At 35.6% G+C, this 26,447-nt stretch overlaps 2 protein-coding genes across 2 annotated transcripts; both read left to right on the top strand.

Moving 5' to 3' along the window:
- The first annotated feature begins 4,053 nt into the window (after nt 1-4,053).
- LOC112030915 (uncharacterized) lies at nt 4,054-5,148 on the top strand. The gene has a single exon (XM_065762781.1). It carries the CDS (start codon nt 4,054-4,056, stop codon nt 5,146-5,148), a length of 1,095 nt encoding a protein of 364 aa, XP_065618853.1.
- An 18,209-nt stretch (nt 5,149-23,357) lies between these two features.
- Nucleotides 23,358-26,051, top strand: LOC112030946 (beta-galactosidase 7). Its single transcript, XM_024063611.2, has one exon. The coding sequence runs from the start codon at nt 23,413-23,415 to the stop codon at nt 25,882-25,884; it is 2,472 nt and encodes an 823-aa protein (XP_023919379.2). The 5' UTR covers nt 23,358-23,412; the 3' UTR covers nt 25,885-26,051.
- Nucleotides 26,052-26,447: the final 396 nt, after the last annotated feature.

The following is a 26,447-nucleotide window of genomic DNA, read 5'->3' as shown; positions in this document are numbered from 1 at the left end:
ACTAAGCTCACTGCCTGGTCAGAAATTGCTAGATACAGGAAAAGGTCATCTTCTAGCTCCGGTCTCAATAGAACTACTGGGCTAGCTAAATAGGACTTCAAATCTCCGAAGGCCCCATCACATTCCTCTGTCCACTAAAAACCTTTCCACTTCTTCAATAACTGGTAAAATGGTCGGCACTTGTCCGCTGATCTTGAGATGAATCTGTTTAGGATGGTAATCATTTCTGTAAGTTTTTGTACCTCCTTCAGGTTATTGGGAGGTTGCAGCTATTGGATTTCTGAAATCTGACTGGGTTCACCTCTATGCCCCGAGTGGTTATCATATAGCCCAAAAACTTGTTGGATCCTACTCTAAAGGAACATTTATTGGCGTTGAGGCGCAACTGGTGTTGTCTTAGTACATCGAAACCTTGGCTAAATCAGTCGTATACCTCTCAGTCCCCTTTGTTTTTACCACCATGTCATCAATGTATACCTCTACAGACTTACCGATCTAGTCTTTAAACATCTGGGTGACCATTCGTTGATATGTGGCTCCTACGTTCTTCAACCCGAAGGGCATTACAGTGTAATGGTAATTCCCTCCGAGCGTGATGAAGGATGTTTTCTCTTGGTCCTTGAGCATTAGCAAGATCTGATGGTAACCTTGGAATGCATCCAAAAGCTCATTCTCTAATATTCGACCATTGTGTCTACTAATTGATCTATTTTTGACACCGAGAAAGGTTCCTTTGGACATGCTCGGTTAAGGTCAGTGAAATTGACGCACACCCTCCAACTGCCATTCTTTTTCTTTACATCCATCGTGTTGGCTAAAGATTTTGGGGAAAACACTTCCCTAATCGCCCCTGCCCTCTTTAGCTTCTCCATCTTCTCCTTGACAACCTCAACATGAGACTTTACAGCTCTTCTAGGCCTTTGCTTCTTAGGAGAGGTTAAGGGGTCCATATTCAATTGATGCATGATAAAAGCCGGGTCCACCCCGGGTACTTCATACGGGCTTTACACAAACATGTCCAAGTTTTGCATTAATGACAACAAGATTTCCACTTAGTCCCCCACCGACACCTCTTACCAATCTAGAAATACCTACTTGAATACGACAATATTCTGACTTGGACCAACTGTTCTGCACTATCCACACCCGCCAGACTCTCGGATATTGGTAATTGCTATAATTGCTTCCAATTCATCTGCTCTTTCTACTTTATCTTGTGGTTTATTACTGCTACTAGACACTATCTTGCTACTTTCTGATCGCCACAAACTACAGCGACTCGATCTTTAATGGGGAACTTGATCTTTTGGTGTAGCGTTGAAGGAACTACCCCCATGATATGAATCCAGGGACGTCCAAGTATTGTTATGTAGGGTGAATAGGCATTAGCCACTATAAAGTTAACTTCCACTTCCTTATCCTTAGTCACTACAAGCAGCTTTATATGCCCTTCGGGGGTCACAACCTTCCCATCGAAATCCATAAAGGGCATGTCATACTCACTTTGATCCTCAAGTTTTAGTCCCAACCCCTTATAAAGGTTGGGGTACATAATTTCGGCCCTGCTCCCTTGATCCAAAAATTACTCTCTTAACCAAGAAATCACTAATCCTACATGATACCACCAAAGCGTCATCATGTGGCTGGGATGTCCCTTCCAAATCGATTTCGCTAAAGGTGATTAGGGCAATTGCCCTCCTGAGGCTCTTCTCTTGCTGGCCCTCATTGTCTGCTTTGGGGGAAGACACCACACTCAAAACTGCCTTCTAACTACTTTAACTTATGCCTCGCGAGGCCAAATGAATAACCTTAATAATTCCTAATGGAGGGGGAAGGGTGCGGTCGTTTTGGCTGCCTAACCCCTGGCCTACATTCCCTCCCCTTTGACCTACCAAAAACTCTTTGAGGTGCCCTGCTTTCACTAGTTGTTCCAAGTGATCCTTCAAGACATGAAACTATTCGATGGTCTGGCTTTTCTCCCTATGATAAGCACAATATAAACTTTGGTTCCTCCTCGCTGGGTCATCGCCCATCTTACCGGGCCACCGAAAATAAGGTTTATTCTTAATACGTCCAAGGATCTTATAAACGGGCTCCTTGAATGTCAGATTAACTCCCTTGGGTCATTGTGCAGAATCATTGCTGAGAACCCTTTGTTCTCTTTTAGGCCTTTGTTGGAACTTGTTGGGACGATATTCTTTATGGTACTATAAGGAGGCCGAGGCCTTGCCTTTGCCCTGCAAGCAATCATCTTTAAATCTCTTACACTCTTCAATCCTTCTCATTAATTGATGCATGCTCTCGGGGGGTCGCATGGTCAAAGAGTCCCTCAACTCAGACTCAGGAAGACCCAACTGGAAAGTGCTAGCAACAACTTGCTCGTTCCCCCCTCCTATTTCATTACAGAGTTCCTGATGTGCATGAAATATATACAATAAAGTACTCGCATATCTACATATTTAGCCTCACTTTTATGTTATTTTGTGACTGATTATATAATATCTTTGTGTTGCAGGTAACAAGGGCTTTACATGCACAGTGGGCTAAGCCAATTGAATCAAGCTAACTTACATCTAACCAGGCATGAATTCAAGAGAAGACCAATTCAATTAAATTTAAGTCCAATTGGAGCAAGGAATTGAAGGAAATTTGCACCAAATCCAAGTCCAATTCGGATTAGGATTCCAGCCTGCACATCAGTTAGTATTTTCAGCATAAATTTCGGCTCAGATGTCCAATTGAGATGATTCAAGTTGGGCTGGAAAGTTAACTTAAAGGACTACAACTTTGTAGTTTGCCAAAAATCCGAATTCTGAAGCTAAATGGGCCGAAATTGTCGGTTAAGTGAAGCCTAAAAATCTGGGATTTTCTCCAAACGGGAATTCAATTTGTAATAGGATTCCTTAACCTATTTAAAGGCTAATTAGGGCAGAGGCTAGTGCTAGGGCTGAGGCTAGTGCTAGGCTAGAGGGCTGAACATGGAGAGTGCGGCTACTTCTTTGGTTTTCTTCCATGACAGTTAGTTTTATTTTATTTGTCTAGTTTAATGTTTAGTATTTTATTCTTGTGTTTTATTTCAATTACTATGAGTAGCTAAATTTATAATTAGGATTGAAGATGAAACCTTATTAAGGATTATTAGTAATATTTATGTGATTTGATTTTTCCCACAATAGTTGTTCTTTAATGAATTAAATTGTTCTTGTTTCATATCAATTGACTAAGATGAGATTCTAGATATTAGTTCAGTCATGTTTTTCTCATGATTTAGGATTTGTCTTAATAAATTGAATACTTGGTTTATTAATTCTTGATTATAAAATTAGATATCGTTTGTGATTTGTCTGTCAATGGATACAAGTTATGATTTTATTTTTAGAATTGGATATATCTTGTGATTTGTTTGGCTAAGGATACAATTGATGATTTGTCTGTCAATGGATACAAGTTATGATTTGTTTTTGATTTTTAAAATAAGGATTTTAATGAGGATATTTTTCATGTTAGCAAGATTGATTTCTAGATTATCATGTAGTGAGTTGGGAAAAATTAATGATCATAAATATATGCTGGTATGACTTACAAGGCGGATTCCAAAACCTTAATTCCTTTCCCTTGATTGTTTACATCTTTTTATTGCTTTATATCTTTTGCTTAGTTTAACTATTTGCTTAATTTTATTATTTGCTTAGTTTATTTAATTTCAAAACAACCAATTTTTATTAAACTAGATTAGGATTAATTTGGTTAAGATTTGATATAATTTTCTTATGTTCATTCAAGTCCCTATGAGTTCGACCTCGTTCTTGTCAAACTATATTTCGGTACGGTTCGTACACTTGCGAGTATTTTAAATTTCACAATAAGTTTTTGGCACCGTTGCTGGGGACTTGGTTAGGAAAATAAATTAGGTCTTAATTGAATTTTTCCTTCTACTAGTTGTAATTAACTTTTTTTTAAAATTAAAAAAAAAAAATTCTTTGTGCTTGGTGTATGAGAACTTGGATACGTGATAAAGAAAATCGTCTTGTTAGTTTCGATTATTCATCCACAATGGGAGAAACAGGAGATGATTCAAAAACTCTTAGGGAGTTGTTCTCACCCATAACCACCAACCCTCCATCTTGCATAGTATTGCCTGCAACCTTTGCTACACATTTTGAGTTGAAACCACAAATAATCCATCTTCTTCCTACTTTTCATGGATTGGATAGAGAAGATCCTTATATGCATGTGAAGGATTTTCTTGAGATTTGTGCTACTTGTAAGTTCCAGAATTTCATTGATGACTCTGTTCGCTTGCGTTTATTCCCTTTTTCCTTGAAGGATAAGGCAAAAGCATGGCTTAATTGTTTATCACCTAGATATATCACTTCAGGGGAATTGTTGGTCACAAAATTCCTCTCTAAATTTTTCCCAATGGCCAAGACCAATGCTTTATGGAGAGAAATTGCAGATTTTTATCAAGATGAACAAGAGAAATTTTATGAGAGTTGGGAGAGATTTAAGGACTTGATCTTAAAGTGTCCTTATCATGGTTTTGAAACATGGAGACTAATACAATATTTTTATAATGGTTTGACTCAGACAAATCATAACATGATTGAGTCCATGAATGGTGGTGGATTTTTGAGTCTTATGGATGATGAGGTATACAAATTTCTTAAGAATTTATTAGAAAGCTCACAACAATGGGATTTTTCCAATCGTAGAGAGAGATCTGCACCTGCAATTAAGAAAGGAGGATTGTATGAAGTCAGTGAAGATTTAGACATAAAAGCTAGGTTGGACAATCTCACTCGTAAGGTTGAGGCTTTAGCTTTATGTAGAGGGATGAATTCTGTCAATCAAGTTCAAAGTGAAACATGTTCTATTTGTGCAAGTCCTATGCATACAACACAAATGTGTCCTTCCACAGTTGGCTACCCTGAATACTATACTGAGCAAGCAAATGCACTGAATAATTATGGAAGGCCACTTGCTAGTCCATTTTTAGAGACATACAATCCAAATTGGCAAAATCATCCTAATTTCTCTTGGAGGCAAAACCATTCCCCCACAAATATAGGTGGACAACAAGTGCATCAACAAAGTCAATTTCGTCCACCTACTCAAGCATTTCCTCCCATTCCTCAATCAACACCTTAGTTTGTAGCACCACCAAGACAACAGCCATCTTTGGAGGAGTCTCTCAAAACTTTCATGCAATCAACTAGCCAAGCCATTCAAGAGATGAAAAGTTCCACCCATTTGAATACTCAAGCTATTTCAAAGTTGGAAAATCAAGTGGGCCAGTTAGCAACCCAAGTTGAAGAGAGGGAAAAAGGAAAGTTTCCTAGTCAACCTATACCTAACCCAAAAGGATGGTATGCCATCAATGGTTCTTCTAGTTCTACTCATGCACATGAATCTGTTCAGTCTATTACTACCTTTAGGTCTGGTAAGCAAGTTGATAATCAAGTGAAAATGCCAGAAGTGGAGGATAATGAAAATACTGTGTTAAAGGAAAAAGGAGTTCACAGTTCACAAGATGATCATAAGGAGAAGAAGGGCAACTTAACCTCAATTCCAATTCAAGATCTTAGTTCTCCCCTTGATAGGAGGTTTGTTCCTAAAGCTCCATTCCCTCAAAGTTTAATCAGTCCTCAGAAAAGTGCACAATTTGGAGATATTTTAGAGGTTTTTAAGCAAGTGCAAATTAATATTCCATTTCTTGATGCAATTCAGCAAGTTCCTGCTTATGCTAAGTTTCTAAAAGATCTTGTGACAACAAAGAGAAAGACAAATGTCCCTAAAAATGCATTTTTTATAGAGCAAGTCAGTTCAATCATTCAGAATAAATATCCAGTGAAATGTAAGGACCCTGGATCTCCCACAATTTCATGTAAGATTGGGGATCGTCTCATTGAGTGAGCTTTGCTAGATTTGGGGGCAAGTGTGAACCTAATGCCATATTCAGTTTATTTACAGCTAGGTTTGGGGGAGTTGAAACCCACAACCATGACACTTCAATTAGCTGATAGGTTTGTGAAAATCCCTAGAGGTATTATTGAGGATGTGCTAATTACGGTGGATGCATTCTATTTTCCTGTTGGTTTTGTTGTGTTAGACACTGAGCCTGCTTTAAATGCCAGTACACAAATCCATGTCATTTTGGGTCGCCCTTTCCTAGCCACGTCCAATGCTTTGATCAATTGTCAGAGTGGTGCGATGAAGATTTTTTTTGGGAATATGACTGTTGAGCTTGATATCTTTGACATAAGTAAGCAAGTACTAGACAATGAGGAAATATGTGAGGTTAACATGATTGGGAGCCTAATCCATGATACTTTCCTACAATCAAGTTGTGAGGAGCCCCTAAAGGCTTGCTTAACCCGTGTTGATTGCAATTTGGATACTGAAAAATCAATTGACAAGGTCAATGCATTGTTGGATTCTGCTCCTCTCTTAAGTGTTGATAGTTGGCAGCCAAAAGTGGTCCATTTTCCACTTTCTTCACCCCCACTCCCATCTATTATAGAACCACCAAAGTTGGATGACTTTTGGGAACACCAATTGATAAGTATATTTCAAGAGCATAACGAAGCTATAGGTTGGAAAATTGCTGATATTAAGGGTATTAGGGCTTCTGTGGTTATGCAAGGAATTCACTTGGAAGACACTGCTAAAGCCTCCCAACATGTTTTTGACCCAGGTAAGTTACAATATCATTGGACCAGCCCATTCATAATATGCATTATTTATCTCCATGGTGTTGTTGGGGTTTGGATGGTCCTGTTTATCAGGATTGATCTCCAGTTGTGTTAAATCTTTTTGCAAAGAAAAATATATATATATTTTTCTTGTTTATTTTCTGCTTTTATATTAATATTTGTGTTTATTTTCTTGTTTAGTTTTATACTCTTTTGTTTTAGCTAATATTTGACAGAAATTAAAATTTATAACAATCAGCTTGATTAAGGTACGTCTCTTCCTTCTCCTTACCTTACTTGTTTCTACTTGGTTCTCATGTTGCATATTAATATTTTGCTCTCTTTTCATTCAAGACATATATTTGAGAGTCTCATTTTTAACATTGAGGACAATGTTTGGTTTAGGTTTGGGGGGGATGTATATAGATTTCTATTTTCTTGTTTTGTTTTGTTTAGTTGTGTTAAAAAAAAAAAAAAAATCTTTTGCCTAGCTTGGGGTTTATGTTTTGAGTTCATTATACTACTCTTGCTTAAAGAATTTCATTGATTTCATGCTCAATTCATTGCACATGCACGTAGCCACTCAGACACAACTTGTTGTTAAAGGATAAAAATGATTGGAAAATCTTGATGATAATAATGTGGAGACTGTAACCCCTGTTAGTTTTGAGCTAATCATTATTTTTGGAGGGTTATTTATTGTTTCTAATCTTAAAGTTCATTTGGAAGTGCGTAACATGTTTTCCTTGTTGTAATCTCATTGTTCTTTCTTTTGGCCAAGAAAAAAAAATGATTTTATGCCACACTTGAATCTTTTGAAGTCATTGGTGTTGAATGAACTATACTAGTCTTTGAGAGATGAGATTAGACCATTTTTGTCTACTTTGAGCCATATATGTGTTTTTCTTTGTTGATACATTATCGCTAGTCACCCCGTTGAGCCTTTTAATTAGCCTTTCTTTCTTAAAGCCCTTATCCATAGTGTTTCAAAATGGAATTTGATTAGTTGGTTTCAATGTGGTGGTTTGTGTGAGAATTCAAAGAAGAAAGAAAAAAGAATTGAAAACAAAAATTTCAAAGAAAAAAAAAGAGGAAAGTGTCAAAAAAAAAAAAGAAAATAAAAAGGGTTCTCATCAAATTTTGAGAAATGAAATGTAAAGAAGGAGTACTGCTTTGAAGAAGAAGATTTAAAAAAAAAAAATGTTGAATGGAAATTCCAAAAAGAGTTGACATTCTGACAAATCTTGAAAACACTTCTTATATTTACCTTTACCCATTTTTATTTCATTCCATTTACTTTTACCCTACATTACGTCCTAATAAAGTCCTTATTTGATCTTGAAGATTGTGTAGTTCAGATATTGATATAACTGAATAAAATGTGTGGTATAAATTCTTTTTGGCATCCTTTCATGAGACTACTTGTTCATTCTTGATTAAGTGTTTTTCTTGTGATTTATATGTGAGGTGTTTGATTTTGCTTACATTATTCCACTCACATATGTTGTTGAGAGTGTTACACCTCATTTCAGAGTGATTTCATTTGTTGAGTGATAACACTGAAAAGGTTTGAGTTGAACCATACTTTCAAATAGAGATTCGAGTCAAGTTTATTCTAAAACTAAGAGTATGTTTGGATTGGCTACCACTTTTCACTCACGTTGAGTTTTGATGGCATGAGAAATTTCTTTAACATTTGTAGTGTTTTTGAACTTAACTAATCCTCTTTGCAAAAGGCAATTATTGAAAAAAAAATTGATTTTCTTTGTTTTGTTTTTTTTTTTTTATAGTATTCATTCTCAAAATTTTGTGAGTATATTCCCTGCAAACCCTCACGAGATTACAACTCGTCCACTAGTGTAAGCTAGGGGTTTAAAGGCTAGTTGCATACACTAAATGCAATCGAAATTTCCAGCGAAAGTGGATTAGTTAGGATTTCTTTTTTCTTTGTTTTTAATTTCTTTGTTTTGTTTTATTTTTTATTTGTTTTGCTCGAGGACTAGCAAAATGTAGGTTTGGGGGTATTTTGTGACTGATTATATAATATCTTTGTGTTGCAAGTAACAAGGGCTTTACATGCACAGTGGGCTAAGCCAATTGAATCAAGCTAACTTACATCCAGCCAGGCATGAATTCAAGAGAAGACCAATCCAATTAAATTTAAGTCCAATTGGAGCAAGGAATCAAAGGAAATTTGCATCAAATCCAAGTCCAATTCGGATTAGGATTCTAGCTTGCACATCAGTTAGTATTTTCAGTATAACTTTCGGCTCAAATGTCCAATTGAGATGATTCAAGTTGGGCTGGAAATTTAACTTAAAGGACTACAACGTTTTAGTTTACCAAAAAATCCTAATTCTGAAGCTAAATGGGCCGAAATTGTCGGTTAAGTGAAGCCTAAAAATTTGGGATTTTCTCCAAACGGGAATTCAACTTGTAATAGGATTCCTTGACCTATTTAAAGGCTAATTAGGGCAGAGGCTAGTGCTAGGGCAGAGGGCTGAACATGGAGAGTGCGGCTACTTCTTTGGTTTTCTTCCATGACAGTTAGTTTTATTTTATTTGTCTAGTTTAATGTTTAGTATTTTATTCTTGTGTTTTATTTCAATTACTATGAGTAGCTAAATTTATAATTAGGGTTGAAGATGAAACCTTGTTAAGGATTATTAGTAATATTTATGTGATTTGATTTTTCCCACAATAGTTGTTCTTTAATGAATTAAATTGTTCTTGCTTCATATCAATTGACTAAGATGAGATTCTAGATATGAGTTCAATCATGTTTTTCACATGATTTAGGATTTGCCTTAATAAATTGAATGCTTGGTTTATTAATTCTTGATTATAAAATTAGATATCGTTTGTGATTTGTTTGTCAATGGATACAAGTTATGATTTTATTTTTAGAATTGGATATATCTTGTGATTTGTTTGGCTACGGATACAATTGATGATTTGGTTTTATACTTAAGAAGCAAAGAAGAACATGCTTTTGATTTTTAAAATAAGGATTTTAATGAGGATATTTTCCATGAAAGCAAGATTGATTTCTAGATTATCATGTAGTGAGTTTGAAAAAATTAATGATCATAAATATATGCTGGTATGACTTACAAGGCGGATTCCAAAACCTTAATTCCTTTCCCTTGATTGTTTACATCTTTTTATTGCTTTATATCTTTTGCTTAGTTTAACTATTTTCTTAATTTTATTATTTGCTTAGTTTATTTAATTTCAAAACAACCAATTTTTATTAAACTAGATTAGGATTAATTTGGTTAAGATTTGATATAATTTTCTTATGTTCATTCAAGTCCCTATGGGTTTGACGTCGTTCTTGTCAACCTATACTTCGGTACGGTTTGTACACTTGCAAGTATTTTAAATTTCACAACAGTTCATAGTACCTATTAGCCTAAGAACGAAGGGTTTCCCCACTCCTCATCCTCATAGACAACAAAGAATCTATAGGTTATGGGACTTTACTACATGTTATGAATCGAGAACCGAACTCTTGTATTAGCTCACCGAAATTTTGAATTGATCCTTTCCTCAGTTTGTTGAACCATCTCATAGCTATTGGGCCAAGACTAGACAAGAATACCTTACACATCAACCCGTCATTATGAGAATAAAGTGACATCATTTGTATGTAATGACTTACATGCTCAATTGGATCGATTTTTCCACCATAAATGATAAACAGTGAACAGGTAAACCACCTAGGCATCTCTATGCGCTTTATTTATTTGGAGAACGGTGACCGGGTAGCCCTTCTTAGCGCTCAACTCATTGCATCGAGAGCCGCATTATAATGACTATGCCGACCATGACAGGGAGATTCGCTACATTGCTTGGCTGTCTCATGGGATCTCTCCCTCGAATGATGCGAACCACTGCCTCGAGATGACGCACCCAAAATGAAGTCGAGATTAATAGATAAATCGTCCTGCTCTCTTCTGTGGTGTCGGCCTCTCAATTCGATTTCCAAATCATTAACCTGCTTTCACAGGTTCTCTAGATCTCTTTTTTGACACCTTGACAAGATCACTCAGGAATGTAAGATACAGTTCTTTCCCCTTGTGAAGTTCCCTCGTCGGAGTCTACCTTCATCTTGTGCCCATCTTGCATGTGTTGCTGCTCCCTTCTACAATCCCTTTCTAGTCTCCTATGGCCTCGTGATAAGGCCCTTGAATGATTTCCCACCTTAGAACCTTCTCCAGCATGTAGACCTTCCATGATTAAACAATATCAAACTAGCTTAAAGCCCCCAGAATGAGTAAGATCCCCACAGACGCCACCAATTGTGGGCACCATATACCTCTTAGCAAGACAGTAATTGGGCCCCCAATTAATTTATACGTGGGTTTTACTTCGATCCTACTAATAGGGCTCTCAGCTTAGTTTGGTTTGTCCTCTCTAAGCCCTAATCTGAGACCTTTCCCCTGACTTCCCTCAATTCCCAAGTGTTTCCCTCTCTCTCCTTCCATTTGTTTCTTCCTCCCACTTTTTTTAAACCCCTAACTCTCTGCCTCTTCCCCCTTTTATAGTACTTGGTTAGTGCTTTAGTCATCATTATTTTCCTGTTGTACACGTCCACTCACGTCCATGTAAATTGCCAAGGATCCTTACGACTTTAGAGGATTCCCTATTAACTTGTTCCAAATGCCACCTAGTACTCGACAGTGAATTCCCTAAAGGCATTACTAGTGTTCGGTCACCGACCTGAATAACCCTTATTCTCTTAGTGGGCCTAATGGCTGGTACCTGTGCCAGGCCAGACACGACCCTAGTTGAAGTGGTGCCACTGATCACTACGCCCCGATCCTTGCATGCCTCTCAATGGGACAATTTTAGCCCAACGATCCTGGGCTTCAATTGTGAGCTATTCTGGGTCATTCGGCCCCAAACCCTCGCGGATGGGCTATCTAGATCCCTTCAGGCCCATAATGCAAGTCTCATGATAATGAGCATTTCACAAAACATGTTATAATTTGGGAATTTCCATTTGGATCATATGAATCTGTTTTTCTTGATAAAATGACAAGAATGATTAAAAGAATGTGGCACCAAGCTTTCACAAAATATTTCAACATGAAACTACATACTATATATGTGAGCTATCAAAACATCAATTAAAAACTTGAAAGTCCAACCCAAGGCCACATGACAAGCTACCATAAAGATATTAGGTATACAACAAAGACACCAGTTATGCCATGAAGACATTGGTTATACCATAAAAACATCAAAAAATTATGCCATTCAGACATCAATTTATGCCACAAAGTCATTAGTTATGCCACAAAGACATCAAATTATGCCACGAGGACATCAAACTGCCACAAAGATGGGGTACCAAGATACCAATGTCACAAAGATTGCGACGTCTGGCCCGGGTAATCACACTTGTCAAGGCATAAGGGTAAAACCAAGACATAGCTCATAATTAAATGAAATTGAAACTCGTAGTTTATTTCCAAGTATTTTCATAAAACCTTTTAATATCCAAGCATTTCACAAAATTCTAAAATTTTCCAAAATCATTTCTTGTTAGTAAGAATTTCTATCAATTTCTCAAATATCACAAGTCAAGATAAAACATCTTTAGAATTTGTAAATAATGCAATAATTCAATAAAATCCATTCCCAAGAATTTTATAAAAAATGCTTATCTTTTCCAAGAAAACAAATCATGCATTTCCCCATATGCATTATCAAATATGATGCACTTTTCATAAATAGTCATATATAATAGGGTCGCAACATAATACTTTTCAAGAAAACATAATCCCACAAACAATTTTCCAAAATGTGTTTGTGCAACATGATTATTTTCCAAAAAAATCCCATTACAAAGCTACTTACCTTGCAACATACAAAAGCCTAATTCTCCAAGTTCCAAATGAGATTAGTTACAGCCAAAACAATATCAAGCAAACCTATCATAATAAGCATAAAGCTTGAAATTGTATCTAGCTACAAATTAGGAATTGCCAAATAAGCACTTAATTAGGCTAGCCTAGTATTTAACCTCACAAATAATGTATTATACTTCCAAAGTTTCTCGACAATTTAATTTATAAGGCATAGACCCCAATTTATAGACTTAAATCATGTCATTCGAAGCCTTCTCCTTTATCATAAGAGATCCTAACACCTAATGAATTTCTTCCACAATATATACAAACCATTTTCAAGAGACCCATGAAACAACAACATATATAACAATATCCGCCATTACAAACCCCAAATGTAAATCCTCCACTGGCTCCAAATAAACAATAAAAATTAGATTTACCAATTATTTCACATTAGCAAGCAAAACCCCCAAAATCTTCACCATAACAAACCTTAGATAACCACCATTAGTACAAACCATAAACCCACTCATCAAATAAGTCTACCAAGACCAAATCCACACATATAAACACATGACTATCACTTCCAAAACTCATAAATAACATAAATGTCATTATCAAAGCTTAGATTAAAAGAACCTCAAGCGAAAGCATATAAACCCACCAAAATATTAGGAGTCTTTACCTCAAATAATAGAGATGAGTGAACCTTCGCTTTTTCCTATTGAGTTTTCTAGTAAATTTCACTGGAAAAGATGGTGGTGGTGGTGGTGAGGAATGGGGAACCATGGGAGAGTGAGGGAGAAAGAGAGAAGTCTTGTGTGTTTTTGTGTTTGTGTTTGTGTTTTAAAGTGAAATAAAAGAAATGTGGACAAGATGAGAGGGAGTGGTACACGGCCAAGAGGGAGAGATATTTTACAAGGTTATGTGGTTAGGAGATAAGGGGTAGGTGGGGCACGTGGGTTGAAACAAAAACTGACAACATTAAACTTAGGGCATTACATTCTTCCCCTCTTATAAAAATTTCATTCCCAAAACTTTACACATTAAAATTAGGTCTCCTTCCTTTATGCACTTCATCCATGATTTCATCAACTATGAGTCATTACCTAGCACCAATTTAATTTTCTTTACTAGAGTTGGTTGAACTCTCAACTAGCCTAGTAGGCATCAGAATGGCCTATACAACCTCAATTCCCATCCTTTATAGATCAATAATGATTTTCCTTTAAGTGGTATGCAAAGCAGCTGAAAAACTTAGAGACTTTCTACTAATTGCATCAACTATGTCATTAGCCTTAAAAGGATGATAGTTAATAGAGTAATCATAACCCTTAATCAATTTAAGCCATCTTCGTTGTCACATATTTAGCTCATTCTAGTTAAATGAATACTCTAAACTTTTATGATCCATACAAGTATCATATCTCTCATATAGATCGTGTCTCCAAATTTTCAAGCAAACACAGCTACAGCCAATTCCAAGTCATGTTGGGAAATATTTCTCATGATTCTTACATCCTTTTATGATTGATTCCATCCTTAGAGATCACATAATCTAACAACCCTACTTGATTCAACCAAAATTCACACTTCCTCATTTTAGCAAACAACTTATTTTCTCTTACAAAATACCATTAATGACCACAATGATAAAGTGATCCAAGTGATCATGAAATGCCACATTTATCAAATCCATAAAGGTAGTAGGGGCATTACTTAATCCAAACATCATCATCAAGAACTTGTAATGACCATGCCTAATCCAAAAGGCTACCTTTGGAATATCCCAAATTTTCGACTAGCGGTAACTAAAACAAGATCAATCTTAGAATATACTTGTGCTCTTTGCAACTAGTCAAACGAGTCATCAATGCTAGACAAAGGCAAAGGCAAAGTATATTTGCTCTTAATGGTAAATCAATTTAGATCATGGTAGTTGGTACATAACCTCATAAACCCATTCTTCTCCCTAAAAATGCATACAAGCATGATAAGAAGCCAGCCGATCCATGCCTAGGATAAAATAAAAATCATGCTTATCTAGCAACACCATTTTAGCCAATAACTCTCTACCCTCAATTAAAAGATACAAGACTTGAGCATGAGATTATTCCATATAATATCACCTATTGGGGTAGAAGTTGATAACTTAAAATTGAGAAGTTCTAGGCTCTTGTCACAACTTTTAGTAAGGCACTAAAAATGAAATAATGTGTGGAACCAAGATCAAAAGAACTTTATAGCATGTGGAAGCTTCAACAAATGTACCAAATAAAGGATTCATCAAACCCCTAATGCTCTCACTTAGATTAAAATAAATTCTGATTTTCAAAGTCTACAGAATCATAATCTAAGCTTTGATACCATAACTGTCACATCCTAAACTCAAAGGATCCAAAACATGAGAAAAGAACCATCAAGAGAGAGACTGTAGGAGATTTTCCTTTACCTTCCCCCTACAGTATAAGAATATAAAACCATACTAAAATCTTTATATTACAAGTCAGAGCTCTATAACATATTTACAAACAATAACTAAAAATCATGTAACTCCACATAATACATGAATATATTACAAAACTCTAATTGGATTACACAAAGTCACAATCTTATCAAGAATAAGGAACCTTAACATTGATTCTAGGCCTACCACACCTAAGTCTAACAAACCTCAGGTGACCAACCTCCAACAGAATTAATTAAGGCCTCGTTGAACATAGCAAGATCAAGTCACCAATCATTTACAGCAAAAGTCTCCAAATTTAACATAGCACTCCAATCATTACCAATAAAGTAAGCTCCATACCCAATGTATAGCTAATTAATCTAAAAAATTGTTAAATGGTGGGATGAGCTAAAGCCCAGTAAGTAGCATAATTAAGGAGGGTGGAGGAAATGTAAGTCTTATGATAATGAACATTTTACAAAACGTGTTATAATTTGGGAATTTTGATTTAGATCATGCAAATCCATTTTTCTTAATAAAATGGCAAGAACGATTAAAAGAATGTAGCACTAAGCTTTCTCAAAATATTTCAACATGAAACTACATACTATATATTGTGAGCTATCAAAACACCATTTAAAAACTTGAAAGTCTAACCCAAGGCCATATGACAAGCTGCCATAAAGACGTTAGGTATGCCGTAAATACATCAATTATGCTACAAAGACATCAAGTTATACCATGAAGACATCAGACTGTCACAAAGATGGGGTGCCAAGATACCAATGTCACAAAGATTGCGGTATCTGGTTGGGGTAATCAAACCTATCATGGCATAAGGCTAAAAACAACATACAACTCACAGTTAAATGAAATTGAAACTTTTTGTTTGTTTCCAAGTAGTTTCATAAAACCTTTTAATATCCAAACATTTTACAAAGTTCTCAAATTTTCCAAAATTATTTCTTGAAACTAAGATTTTCTATCAATTTACCAAATATTACAAGTCCAGATAAAACATCTTTAGAATTTGCAAATAATGCAATAAATCCATAAAATCCATTCCCAAGAATTTTATAAAAGATGCTTATCTTTTCCAAGCTAATAAATCATGCATTTCCCCATATGCATTACCAAAATTGACACACTTTTCAAAAATAGTCATATATAGTAGGGTCACAATACAACACTTTTCAAGAAAACATAACTCCACAAATAATTTTCTAAAATGTGTTTGACCCAAAAATAACGTTTATGCAACATGGTTATTTTCCAAAAATTCCTATTAGAAAGCTAGTTACTTTGCAACCCACAAAAGCCTAATTCTCCAAGTTCCAAATGAGATTAGCTATAACTTAAATATTATTATGCAAACCTATCACAATAAGCATAAAGCTTGAACTTGTATCTAGCTATAAATTAAGAATTGTCAAATAAGCACTTAATTAGGCGAGCCTAGTATTTAACCTCACAAATAATGTATTATACGTCCAAAGTTTATCAACAATTTAATTTACAGGGCATAGATCTCAATTTATAGACTTAAATCATCTCATTCAAAGCCTTCTCCTTTATCATAAGAGATCCTAACACCTTATGAATTTCTTCCACAATATATACATACCATTTTCAAGAGACTCATGAAACAACAACATATATAACAATATCCACCATTACAAACCCCAAATGTAAATCCTCCACTAGCTCCAAATAAACAATAAAAATTAGATTTACCAACTATTTCACATTAGCAAGAAAAAAACCCTTAAATCTTCACCATAACAAACATTAGATAACCATCATTAGGACAAACCATAAACCCACTCATCAAATAAGTCCACCAAGACCAAACCCATACATATAAACACATGAATATCACTTCCAAAGCTCATAAATCACATGAGTATCATTATCAAATCTTAGATTGAAAGAACCTTAGGAAAAAGCTTATAAACCCAACAAAAGATTAGGAGTCTTTACCTCAAATAATAGAGATGAGTGAGCCTTAAATTTTTCCTATGGAGTTTTCCAATAAACTTCATTGGAAAAGATGGTGGTGGTGAGGAATGGGGACTGGTGGGAGAGTGTGAGGGAGAAAGAGAGAAGTGTTGTGTGTTTTTGTGTTTGTGTTTTAAAGTGAAATAAAAGAAATGAGGACAAGATAAAAGGGAGAGGTACCCTGCCAATAGGGAGAGATATTTTACAAGGTGGGGCACGTGGGTCTAAACAAAAATTGACCTCACATTTTTTTTTTTTTTTTTACTTGGGACATTACACCAAAATCAGAGTTAAAACGGATGAGATATCACCAAAATACTGAAAACCCAAATGAAATCTTCATTGCCTTTTTAGGAAAACTGACAGTTTTTTACTTGACTTCGCACAATTAACTATACCAATTGGGCAAGAACTAGAATTAGTCGTTTGGACCAACTTGAAGAACATGGTCTTAGCTAATTTTTAACAAAAGGACTAGACGATACCTACTTCAAATTGGAAGATATGAATTTTTCAAGAAAAAACGTCACAAAATTTTTAGCTTCGCATCACCTTCCTTCCAAGTGTGATATCTTGACGTATGTAGCTCCAAATTGAGTGATGCTAGGACCTTTGGAAACTAGACATCTAGAGCTTGAACAAGATATTGAGGAATTATCCATTCGTAAAATCATAATTATTGACACGGGCCTTTTCGACATAAAAAGGGAATCTTTTCTAACAATTAAAGCAGAAGTGATGTGGATTATTCAACAATCGAAGTCAATTTGCTTCATAAAAAGAAGATATCAATGAACTTCGGTGAAATGGTTTCATGGGATGCAAATAAAAGTTTTGAAGAAATCAGAGTCCAAAAAGGTCTCCAAATAACAGCATGAAGAACAAGCCAAAAATTCGAAAAAAGACAAAAAATGGCCGATGGGTTAGCAAAAATGGGAGGCTAGCATTAATGTATCACCCCTCCCCCTCCCCCTCCCCCCAAATTTTTGTAAAAAAAATCATATAGGGAAAGATGGAGAAAAAGAAAAGAAAGAAATAGTGAAATAGAGAGAACAAAGTGAGGAAAATTAGAAAATAGTAAGAAAATTCTGGAAAAATACCTTTAGAAATTCCAAAAAAAAAAAAAAAACTTTCCTCTCTCTCTCTCTCTAGGAAACCCACACAAAAAACTCCATCCATTTTTTATGTAATTTTTGTGGGTAAGGCTATAGGGATGGGTTAGTTCTCTAATAACTACACCCATCCGACCCCTTTTATTGTCTTACAATTGTCATTTCCATATATATAAAATCTTTCTTTTATCTTGCTTGTTGTTCATAGTTGCTTTATTTTTTTCTATGTTCTAGTACATGTTGTGTATATATCTCTCTTTATTTCAATGTTCATATTATTGTTATTCGTTCATATTAATGCGCTTGTTTTCCCTAGATGGGTATTGGACCATCACCAAGGATTTGAATAGAAAGTACCCTTAGGGAGAAGATATCTCATCCCTCCTAGGCATCTAGGGATTTTATTATTAATACTTTTATTTTATGTCATCCCATTTAATTTCTTGTAGATCCCCTCTCCCTCTTTATTTTACACACAAACACACACACATATATATAAGATTTTCTATCATCTCTCTTAAATGGTTTTTAAACCTCTATTAGAGCACAATATGGGTATGTCTCACAAGAATGGTGATGGCTTAAAAGTCCAATTTTTTTATGATGAAGAATCTATAAGGCTTGAAAGGGATTAAAATTTATTTAAGAGGGAAAAAAAAAGACTTTCTTTTAATCAGTCTTTACAATATTGTAAGCTCTTTAACATTCTCTCTCTCTCTCTTCTCAAATAAAAAGTTTCTCTCCTCTCCACTGCTTCTTCTCCTACCCACATCCAAACTCTTTCTCTTTCTCTTCTCAAAACTTCTCTTCTCAACTTTCTCCCACTCTTCTTCTTCTTCTTCTTTGGATTGCAGTGCTAGGTTATGGTGATTGGTTAATGAAGGAGTCTTTTACTAAAGAAGTCTTATTAAATGAATCTTTTGAAGAACTTATTAATAAAGGAGTTTTCCAAAATTGAACAGTTACTGTAGCAAATATGTAAATTTATTGTGTTTTAGATGGATTGATATGTGGTGTTTTTGAAAAAAATATGTAAATTTGACAACTTTTTCCATTATAAACTAATTAGTGTGAGTTCTTTGAGAAGCAAGAAATTCTATAGATTCTTACAATACAATGCGTAGAGACAAGGGGCTCAAACTTTAAGAAGTATAATATAAGCTAGAGTACACAACTGTCAACCATTGACTTGCCAACATACCCAAAATAGGAATGGTAACGGGTCGGGTTCGAGCTGGGTTTTTTCATACCCAGATCCGACCCGCGGGTCTTGACCTGCAACCCGGACCTGGCCCAATTATTAAATGGGTTTTTTTCCGGAGCCCAACCCCGCGGGCCCTGTTTAGCCCAACCAGATTTGGGCCGAAGCGGCGGCCCAAATTGTGGCCCAACCAAAAAAAGAAAAGAAAAAGAATTGAACTTAACGGCATACACATGCAAAATATGTTTGTGTTTGTGTTTATGTAATGAGATTTTCAAATATACATATAAAAGAATAATGAAATATTGAAAATGTTTCTGGCATTTTCTTTTTTTTATACTTTGTATTTGACATATACACATAAAATCCACCATATATTGTTTGAAGAGAGGCTAAATGCCACAAGACCTGAAGAAGAACTCAACAGCGTCGTTATTTCTGCCATTGTTGTGTCATAAAATATTTAAAAAAAAAAAAAAGAGTTTCCCTTTCAAACACAGATTCACAAACATAGATTCACAAAATCACAAACACAAACTTAGATTTGAGAGAGGACATGAACCTAAAAAAAAAAAAATGAACCCCAAAAAAAAAAAAAATTTGGAGAACTCGATCCACCAAGGCTCTATCAATGATCTTGGACTCCTACTCGGCCTCTCTCTATCTCAAATCACCAAGATCTCCGATGATCGGCGGTGGGCCTCTCTACCTATCACGACCTAAACCTCGCACATCTCTCTCCGATCTAACCTCTGTGCTTCTCCCTGGCAAATAGCAACCACCACATGATGAGAGTGAATGTGAGGGTGGGTTGGTGAGTGAATGAGAGTGAGGGTGAGGGTGACTTCCAGACTGGGTGAGATCATGTGGGGTGGCTTAAGATGACTGAGAGTTATTGAGGGTGAGGTGAGAGCACTAAGAGAGGCAGCTGGAGCTAAGAGATATCAGAGAAATGAGTTAGGGTTTGACATAAGTGATATATATATATATATATATAGAGAGAGAGAGAGAGAGAGAGAGGTAGGTATATTAGTAATTTTACTTTAGTTGTAAACGAGTCAGGTGGGGTTCCGGTTCGGACCGGGTTTTTACCAAAACCCGGACCCGCTTTAGGTTTTTTATTTATTTATTTATTTTTAATAAAATCCAAACCCGACCCTATTTTTTATCGAGCCGGGTAAAATCCAACCCATTAGGGTTGGGCTGAGCTGGGTACCTACAGATCGGATAGAAATTGCCATCCCTAACCTAAAAGGAAAAAGCTAAAGACTTATTGCCTTAAAGCACGCCTAGCACGGTTACTAAATTGACAAAAAAGTCAATTTAGCAACCAACTCTCCAAAACAATGGCTGTAGCAAAGCAGCTAAAGTTAAAAAAATTTAACTTTAAGCTACTATAGATAACGGCCCATTGTAGCTCAAAACTTAAAAACAAAAAATAATATTTTAATGTAGAGTGTTAAAAAAAAAGTATTTTAATGTATTGATGGTTGTGGTGTTTGGTTATTGTGTTAGATATATTATTTTATTGTATTATTTATATTATTTTAATGTGTTGAATGTTAATATAAAACCTTTGTTGTAGGGTGTATTATAAAATGGGTTGTTAAAATGGATAAAGTAGTGTTTTGAGTTGCTAAAAGCTAAATTTTTTAGATGCTTTGCTATGAATGCTCTTATTAACTAAAACTTTTCAATGGCAATGCAATATTATATTTGGCATAAAAGAGCAAAAATAGCCTTGACTTCAATCGATCTAGTTGATAACAACAATTTCAATGTAGAATTGATCCATTTTGCTGCACATAGGATAGTATAACTATAGGGGAAAAAAATTGCTAAATGTCCTTTTTGGGCAAAATAGCAACTTTTTGCCCCCTTTCCCAAACTAATTAGGGAAATGCCCTCTTTTGAAACTCAATTTGTGATAAATCGAGTTAGGCTCTATAGCGGTGTTTTTAAGGAGCCTATAGTGACATTTTTAGGCCTATAGTGGCGTTTTGTAACTCGACTTCTATGAAATCGAGTTATAGGTAAAAAAAAAAAAAAATTGCCTATAACTCGATTTCATGGAGGTCAAGTTACAAAACGTCACTATAGGTCCTTAGAAACGCCGCTATAGGGCTCCAGATTTTTTTTTTTTTTTTTAAACTCGATTTATCATAAATCGAGTTACAAAAGAAGTGTATTTTCTTAATTAGTTTGGAAAATTGGACAAAGAGTTGCTATTTTTGCCCGAAAAGGGCATTTGGCAATTTTGTCCTAACTATAGGAGACTTCATCACATTGAGTGGTGGCATTTCTGATGGGATGCCGGTCTTTCTCTTTAAAGACTCCATGAAGAAAATGATTTAAACGTTCACTTTAGAAGACCTCTTTAAGAAAATGATTTAAACTTTCAATTTTCATGTGAATTTAAATGGATCAATACAATTTACATGAAACAACCCAAAACAGTGAAGAGGGTCTCTAAGATAAATAGTAGAAGAACAACAGAGTATACGATTGTGTATTGTTTTGTGGGTCAAAAAATATATTGATTTTTACCTCAAAGCTCCAACCCTTTTTCCCACCTAATTCTCTTAACTATTTTCAAGAAATGTGCAAAGAGAGTATACTTGACTGTGCAAGCACAACTAACCAAATCGGTGTTGTCAAGACTTGAGAAAAGTACAAAAAGAATACAAATTTGCTACTACTCATTTTGTATTTTACTTTATGCTCTACCAATTATAGTATGTTTGGCGTTTTGTTTTTTATTTTATTTTTTTAATTTTAAGCTTTGACTATTTTATAAGAAAAGTAAAAGGTCAAAGCCTAAGTCAAAGAGAAATTATTAGCTATCATGCTAATAAAAGAATATAATGGAACTACTCTCCATATCATTGGATAACAAATTATTAACTATTATAGTGGGTTTCAGTTAGCTTAACTGGTAAAGTCTGATAGTTGTATAAGAGATCTGAGATTCAATCCCCGTCTATACCAAAAAACAGATTGGTATCTTGGTCTGATGATAAAGAACTATCATCAAGAACGGATGTCATAGGTTAAAAAAAAAAAAAAAAAAAAAAAACTATCATGATAAAATTTTATCTTTTCATTCTTCCATAACCACTTAAAAGAACCATAAAACAGTACTAGCCTCATTACAAGCGTTTCACGCGTGCGATGAGGTTTTTTTTTATTTTTTGGGTTTATATGTTTTACTCATGGTAGTTTTATTTTATTTTTTATTTTAAGAAGAAGTTATATTAGTACTTGACTACTAATGCAAGAAAGAAATGTGGAGGTAGGAAAAAAACAGATTAGTGATTACGTTTGTAGAAAAAAAAAACAGTTTTTTATTTTTTTTTTATTTTTATACAAAAGGAAAAAGTTGTATTAGTACTTGACAACTAACATAAGAGAGAAATGTGGAGATGGGAGAAAAACTAATTTTATTTATTTATTTTTAATTTAGCTATAAATTAGGAGTTTCAAAATTACTAATTTTACATGTTTAGCCTTATGATTTAAGCCTTAAAAACGGATGAATTTGAGAGTATTCATGTGCATCTAAATTGAGGATCCCAAATAAGGGAAGCTCCTTAAATAATAGTATTGAAACCCGCTCTACTCCCCTCTCTTAGGCCTAAAAGAAGTGACTAAGCTTCCTCCAATTTGTATCCCTATCTGCATATTTGAGCTATTTACGAAAAGGAAAATGCTAAAACCACAAACATTTTTACAAACTGCTAGTATAGTGGGTGGTGTGCATTACTAAAATTTGTTAAATAAATCTTAAAGCTGTGACATTATTGGTTTTTAACAAACCTACAATCCCTAATAATTTGGAGTTAGCAAAAGCCTAAAAATAAGATTTGATAAAAATCGACCACTACCGAGTCCTTGTCAAAATTTAGAAATTTACAGTCACGTAAGTGTTTATTTATGGATAATTTGTAGCTGGTAAGTGTAGGAAAATTTGGACATGGATAAAAATAACAACCATAGAGATTAAAGGCAAGGCAATAATTCCTATATAAACATGCTAATCGGCCACAAGGAAAAACATAAGTTTTAAGAGTTTGTTAAGATAAACAAATCTTAACAAACTATGGCAATATATTGGACTGAGGTTCTTGTCATTGCAAGTTTAGCTTGCCTATATACAAGCTCATTAGGAGCAAATATTTCATATGATTCAAATGCCATAATTATTGATGGAGAACGGAGGGTTATATTATCGGGCGCAATTCATTATCCACGCAGCACAGTGGAGATGTGGCCAGATCTTATTCAAAAGGCAAAGGATGGTGGGCTGGACGCAATAGAATCATACATCTTTTGGGGTCGCAATGAGCCTCAGCGTCGCAAGTATGATTTCTCAGGAAATCTAGACTTCGTCAAATTCTTCAAGCTGGTTCATGAAGCTGGACTCTATGCCATTCTACGCATTGGTCCTTACATTACTGCCGAATGGAACTATGGGGGTGTCCCTGTGTGGGTACACAATTTGCCAGGTGTTCAGATAAGGACAGATAATGAGGTGTGGAAGAATGAAATGCAAACATTCACAACCAAGATAGTAAACATGTGCAAAGAAGCAGGCTTGTTTGCTTCACAAGGGGGACCAATCATCTTTTCACAGATTGAAAACGAGTATGGGAACGTCGATGGACCTTACGGAGCAGCAGGGAAATCCTACATTCAATGGGTTGCTAAAATGGCTGTATCCCAAAACACTGGCGTCCCCTGGATTATGTGCCAACAACCAGATGCTCCACAACCCATGATCAATACTTGTAATGGATATTATTGTGATAATTTTACACCAAACAATCCTAAGAGTCCAAAAATGTTCACTGAGAATTGGACTGGATGGTTCAAGAATTGGGGTGGCAGAGACCCTTTCAGAACGGCTGAAGATGTGGCATTCTCAGTTGCACGGTTTTTTCAATCCGGCGGAGTTTTCAACAACTATTATATGTACTATGGAGGAAGCAACTTTGGACGTAATGCTGGAGGTCCATACATCACAACTTCTTATGATTACAATGCCCCACTTGATGAATATGGGAATCCCAATCAACCTAAATGGAGGCATCTCAAGGATCTCCATGCTGCTATCAAATTGGGAGAAAAGATTCTTACTACTGGCAATGGGACTTCCAAGCAATATGGCAACAACGTTCATCTGACCACGTATGCTGACGCTAAGAATGGGAGCAGATTCTGTTTTTTGAGCAATTCAGATGTTTCACATGATGCCAATGTTGACTTGCAACAAGATGGTAAATACTTTGTGCCTGCTTGGTCTGTCAGCATTCTTGAAAATTGTAACAAGGAAGTGTACAACACTGCAAAGGTTAATGCCCAAACATCAATTATGGTTAAGAAACAAGTTGGTAGCAGCCGTCATCATAAACGGCTGTCTTGGGTGTGGGCACCAGAGGCAATAAAAGACACACTAAGTGGAAAAGGTAGATTCAAAGCAGATCTACTCCTTGAACAAAAGCAAGCAACAGATGATTCTAGTGACTATTTGTGGTACACGACTAGTGTTAACACGAATGGAAAATCATCTTTGGAGAATGTGACTTTGCGTGTACGCACCCAAGGTCATGTTCTTCATGCTTTTGTTAACCAAAAGTACGTTGGTTCTCAATGGGGAACAAATGGCAAATACAATTTTGTGTTTGAGAAACCTGTATCTCTAAAGCGTGGGACTAACATTATAACTTTACTTAGTACCACAGTTGGATTGGCAGGCTATGGTTCTTTTTATGATCTTACTCCCGTTGGTATAGCAGGAGGCCCTGTAGAATTGATTGGATCCAATTCCACTTGGAATATATCATCCAATCAATGGTCTTACAAGGTAGGTTTGAATGGTGAGATCAGCCAACTATACAATCCAAATAAAGCCAATCTGAGGAGGTGGAGAACTACGCTGGATGTTCCTGTGCGGAGACGTTTGACATGGTATAAAACCACTTTCAAAACTCCTTCTGGTACAGACTCAGTGGTGGTGGACTTGCTAGGTTTGGGCAAAGGTCAAGCTTGGGTGAACGGGAAAAGCATTGGACGCTATTGGCCTTCATTCTACGCTAATAGCAGTGGATGCAGTGATTCATGTGATTACCGTGGAGGGTACTTTGCTGAAAAATGTGTGACAAATTGTGGCAATCCAACCCAAAGGTGGTACCATGTGCCTAGATCATTCCTCAAGAAAGACGGAAACACATTGATTTTGTTTGAAGAATTCGGTGGAAATCCTCTGAATGTGTCTTTCCAAACAGTCACGATTGGAACTGCGTGTGGAAATGCATACGAGGGCCACGAATTGGATCTTTCATGCCAAGGTGGGAAAACCATCTCAGAAATCAAATTTGCAAGTTATGGGGACCCTCAAGGAAAGTGCGGTTCATTCAAGAAAGGTTCTTGGGAGGCTAGCAGTAGTTTCTCTGTGGTGGACAAAGCATGCATTGGGAGGGAAAGTTGTTCCATCTCTGTGTCATCTAAAACCTTTGGAATATCCCTCCTTGGCAATGTCGATGGAAGATTGGCAGTGGAAGCTATCTGTTAATTTAATTAACTTCACCTCTCTATTGTATTTCTCTAATTTTGAAGTGCAGTGATTCTTTCTCACTGTGTTTTAATAAACTGAAAAACATGAGTTTAATGTGAGTTAAATTCACGTTTTTCAATTATAAAACACAAACTCAGTGTGAAATAGTTTTTACCTTTCAATCATTTCTCCTATTCTATGTACGCCTTTTTAGCATGTCAATAACCCATTCTAATGAAACTCAATTTTGTGTTTGAAAAACCTGTATCTCAAATGCGTTGGGCTAACATTATAACTTTACTCAGTGCCACGATTTGGCGAATGGGTTTCGCCATAAATTTTTTGAGTTCTTCTATGGCCACAAGAAAATTACATAATATTTTTATAACTTGAGGTATCAACCCTCCATAAGTTAGATTAAAATAAAATTATATCTGGACCAACCACAATTTAAAATAAGGTTACGGTGAAAACATTGTAGGATTTTGTTGTGCTCCTAGACTTCTGAATATAATTAGTAAATTCACTATTATGTGAGAAGATGAGAAGAAGACACAATATCAAAATCCCAAATGATTAAT

The sequence above is a fragment of the Quercus suber genome, unplaced genomic scaffold (genome assembly GCF_002906115.3).
Source record: "Quercus suber isolate HL8 unplaced genomic scaffold, Cork oak 2.0 scaffold_473, whole genome shotgun sequence".
Classification (NCBI taxonomy): Eukaryota; Viridiplantae; Streptophyta; class Magnoliopsida; order Fagales; family Fagaceae; genus Quercus; species Quercus suber.
Note: the sequence above shows the minus strand (reverse complement) of the source record. Positions and strands in the feature narration are given on the sequence as shown.

Bases quoted from the DNA above. Each gene is read 5' to 3' on its own strand.
- LOC112030915 (XM_065762781.1), top strand. From the start codon at position 4,054: ATGGGAGAAACAGGAGATGATTCAAAAACTCTTAGGGAGTTGTTCTCA.
- LOC112030946 (XM_024063611.2), top strand. From the start codon at position 23,413: ATGGCAATATATTGGACTGAGGTTCTTGTCATTGCAAGTTTAGCTTGC.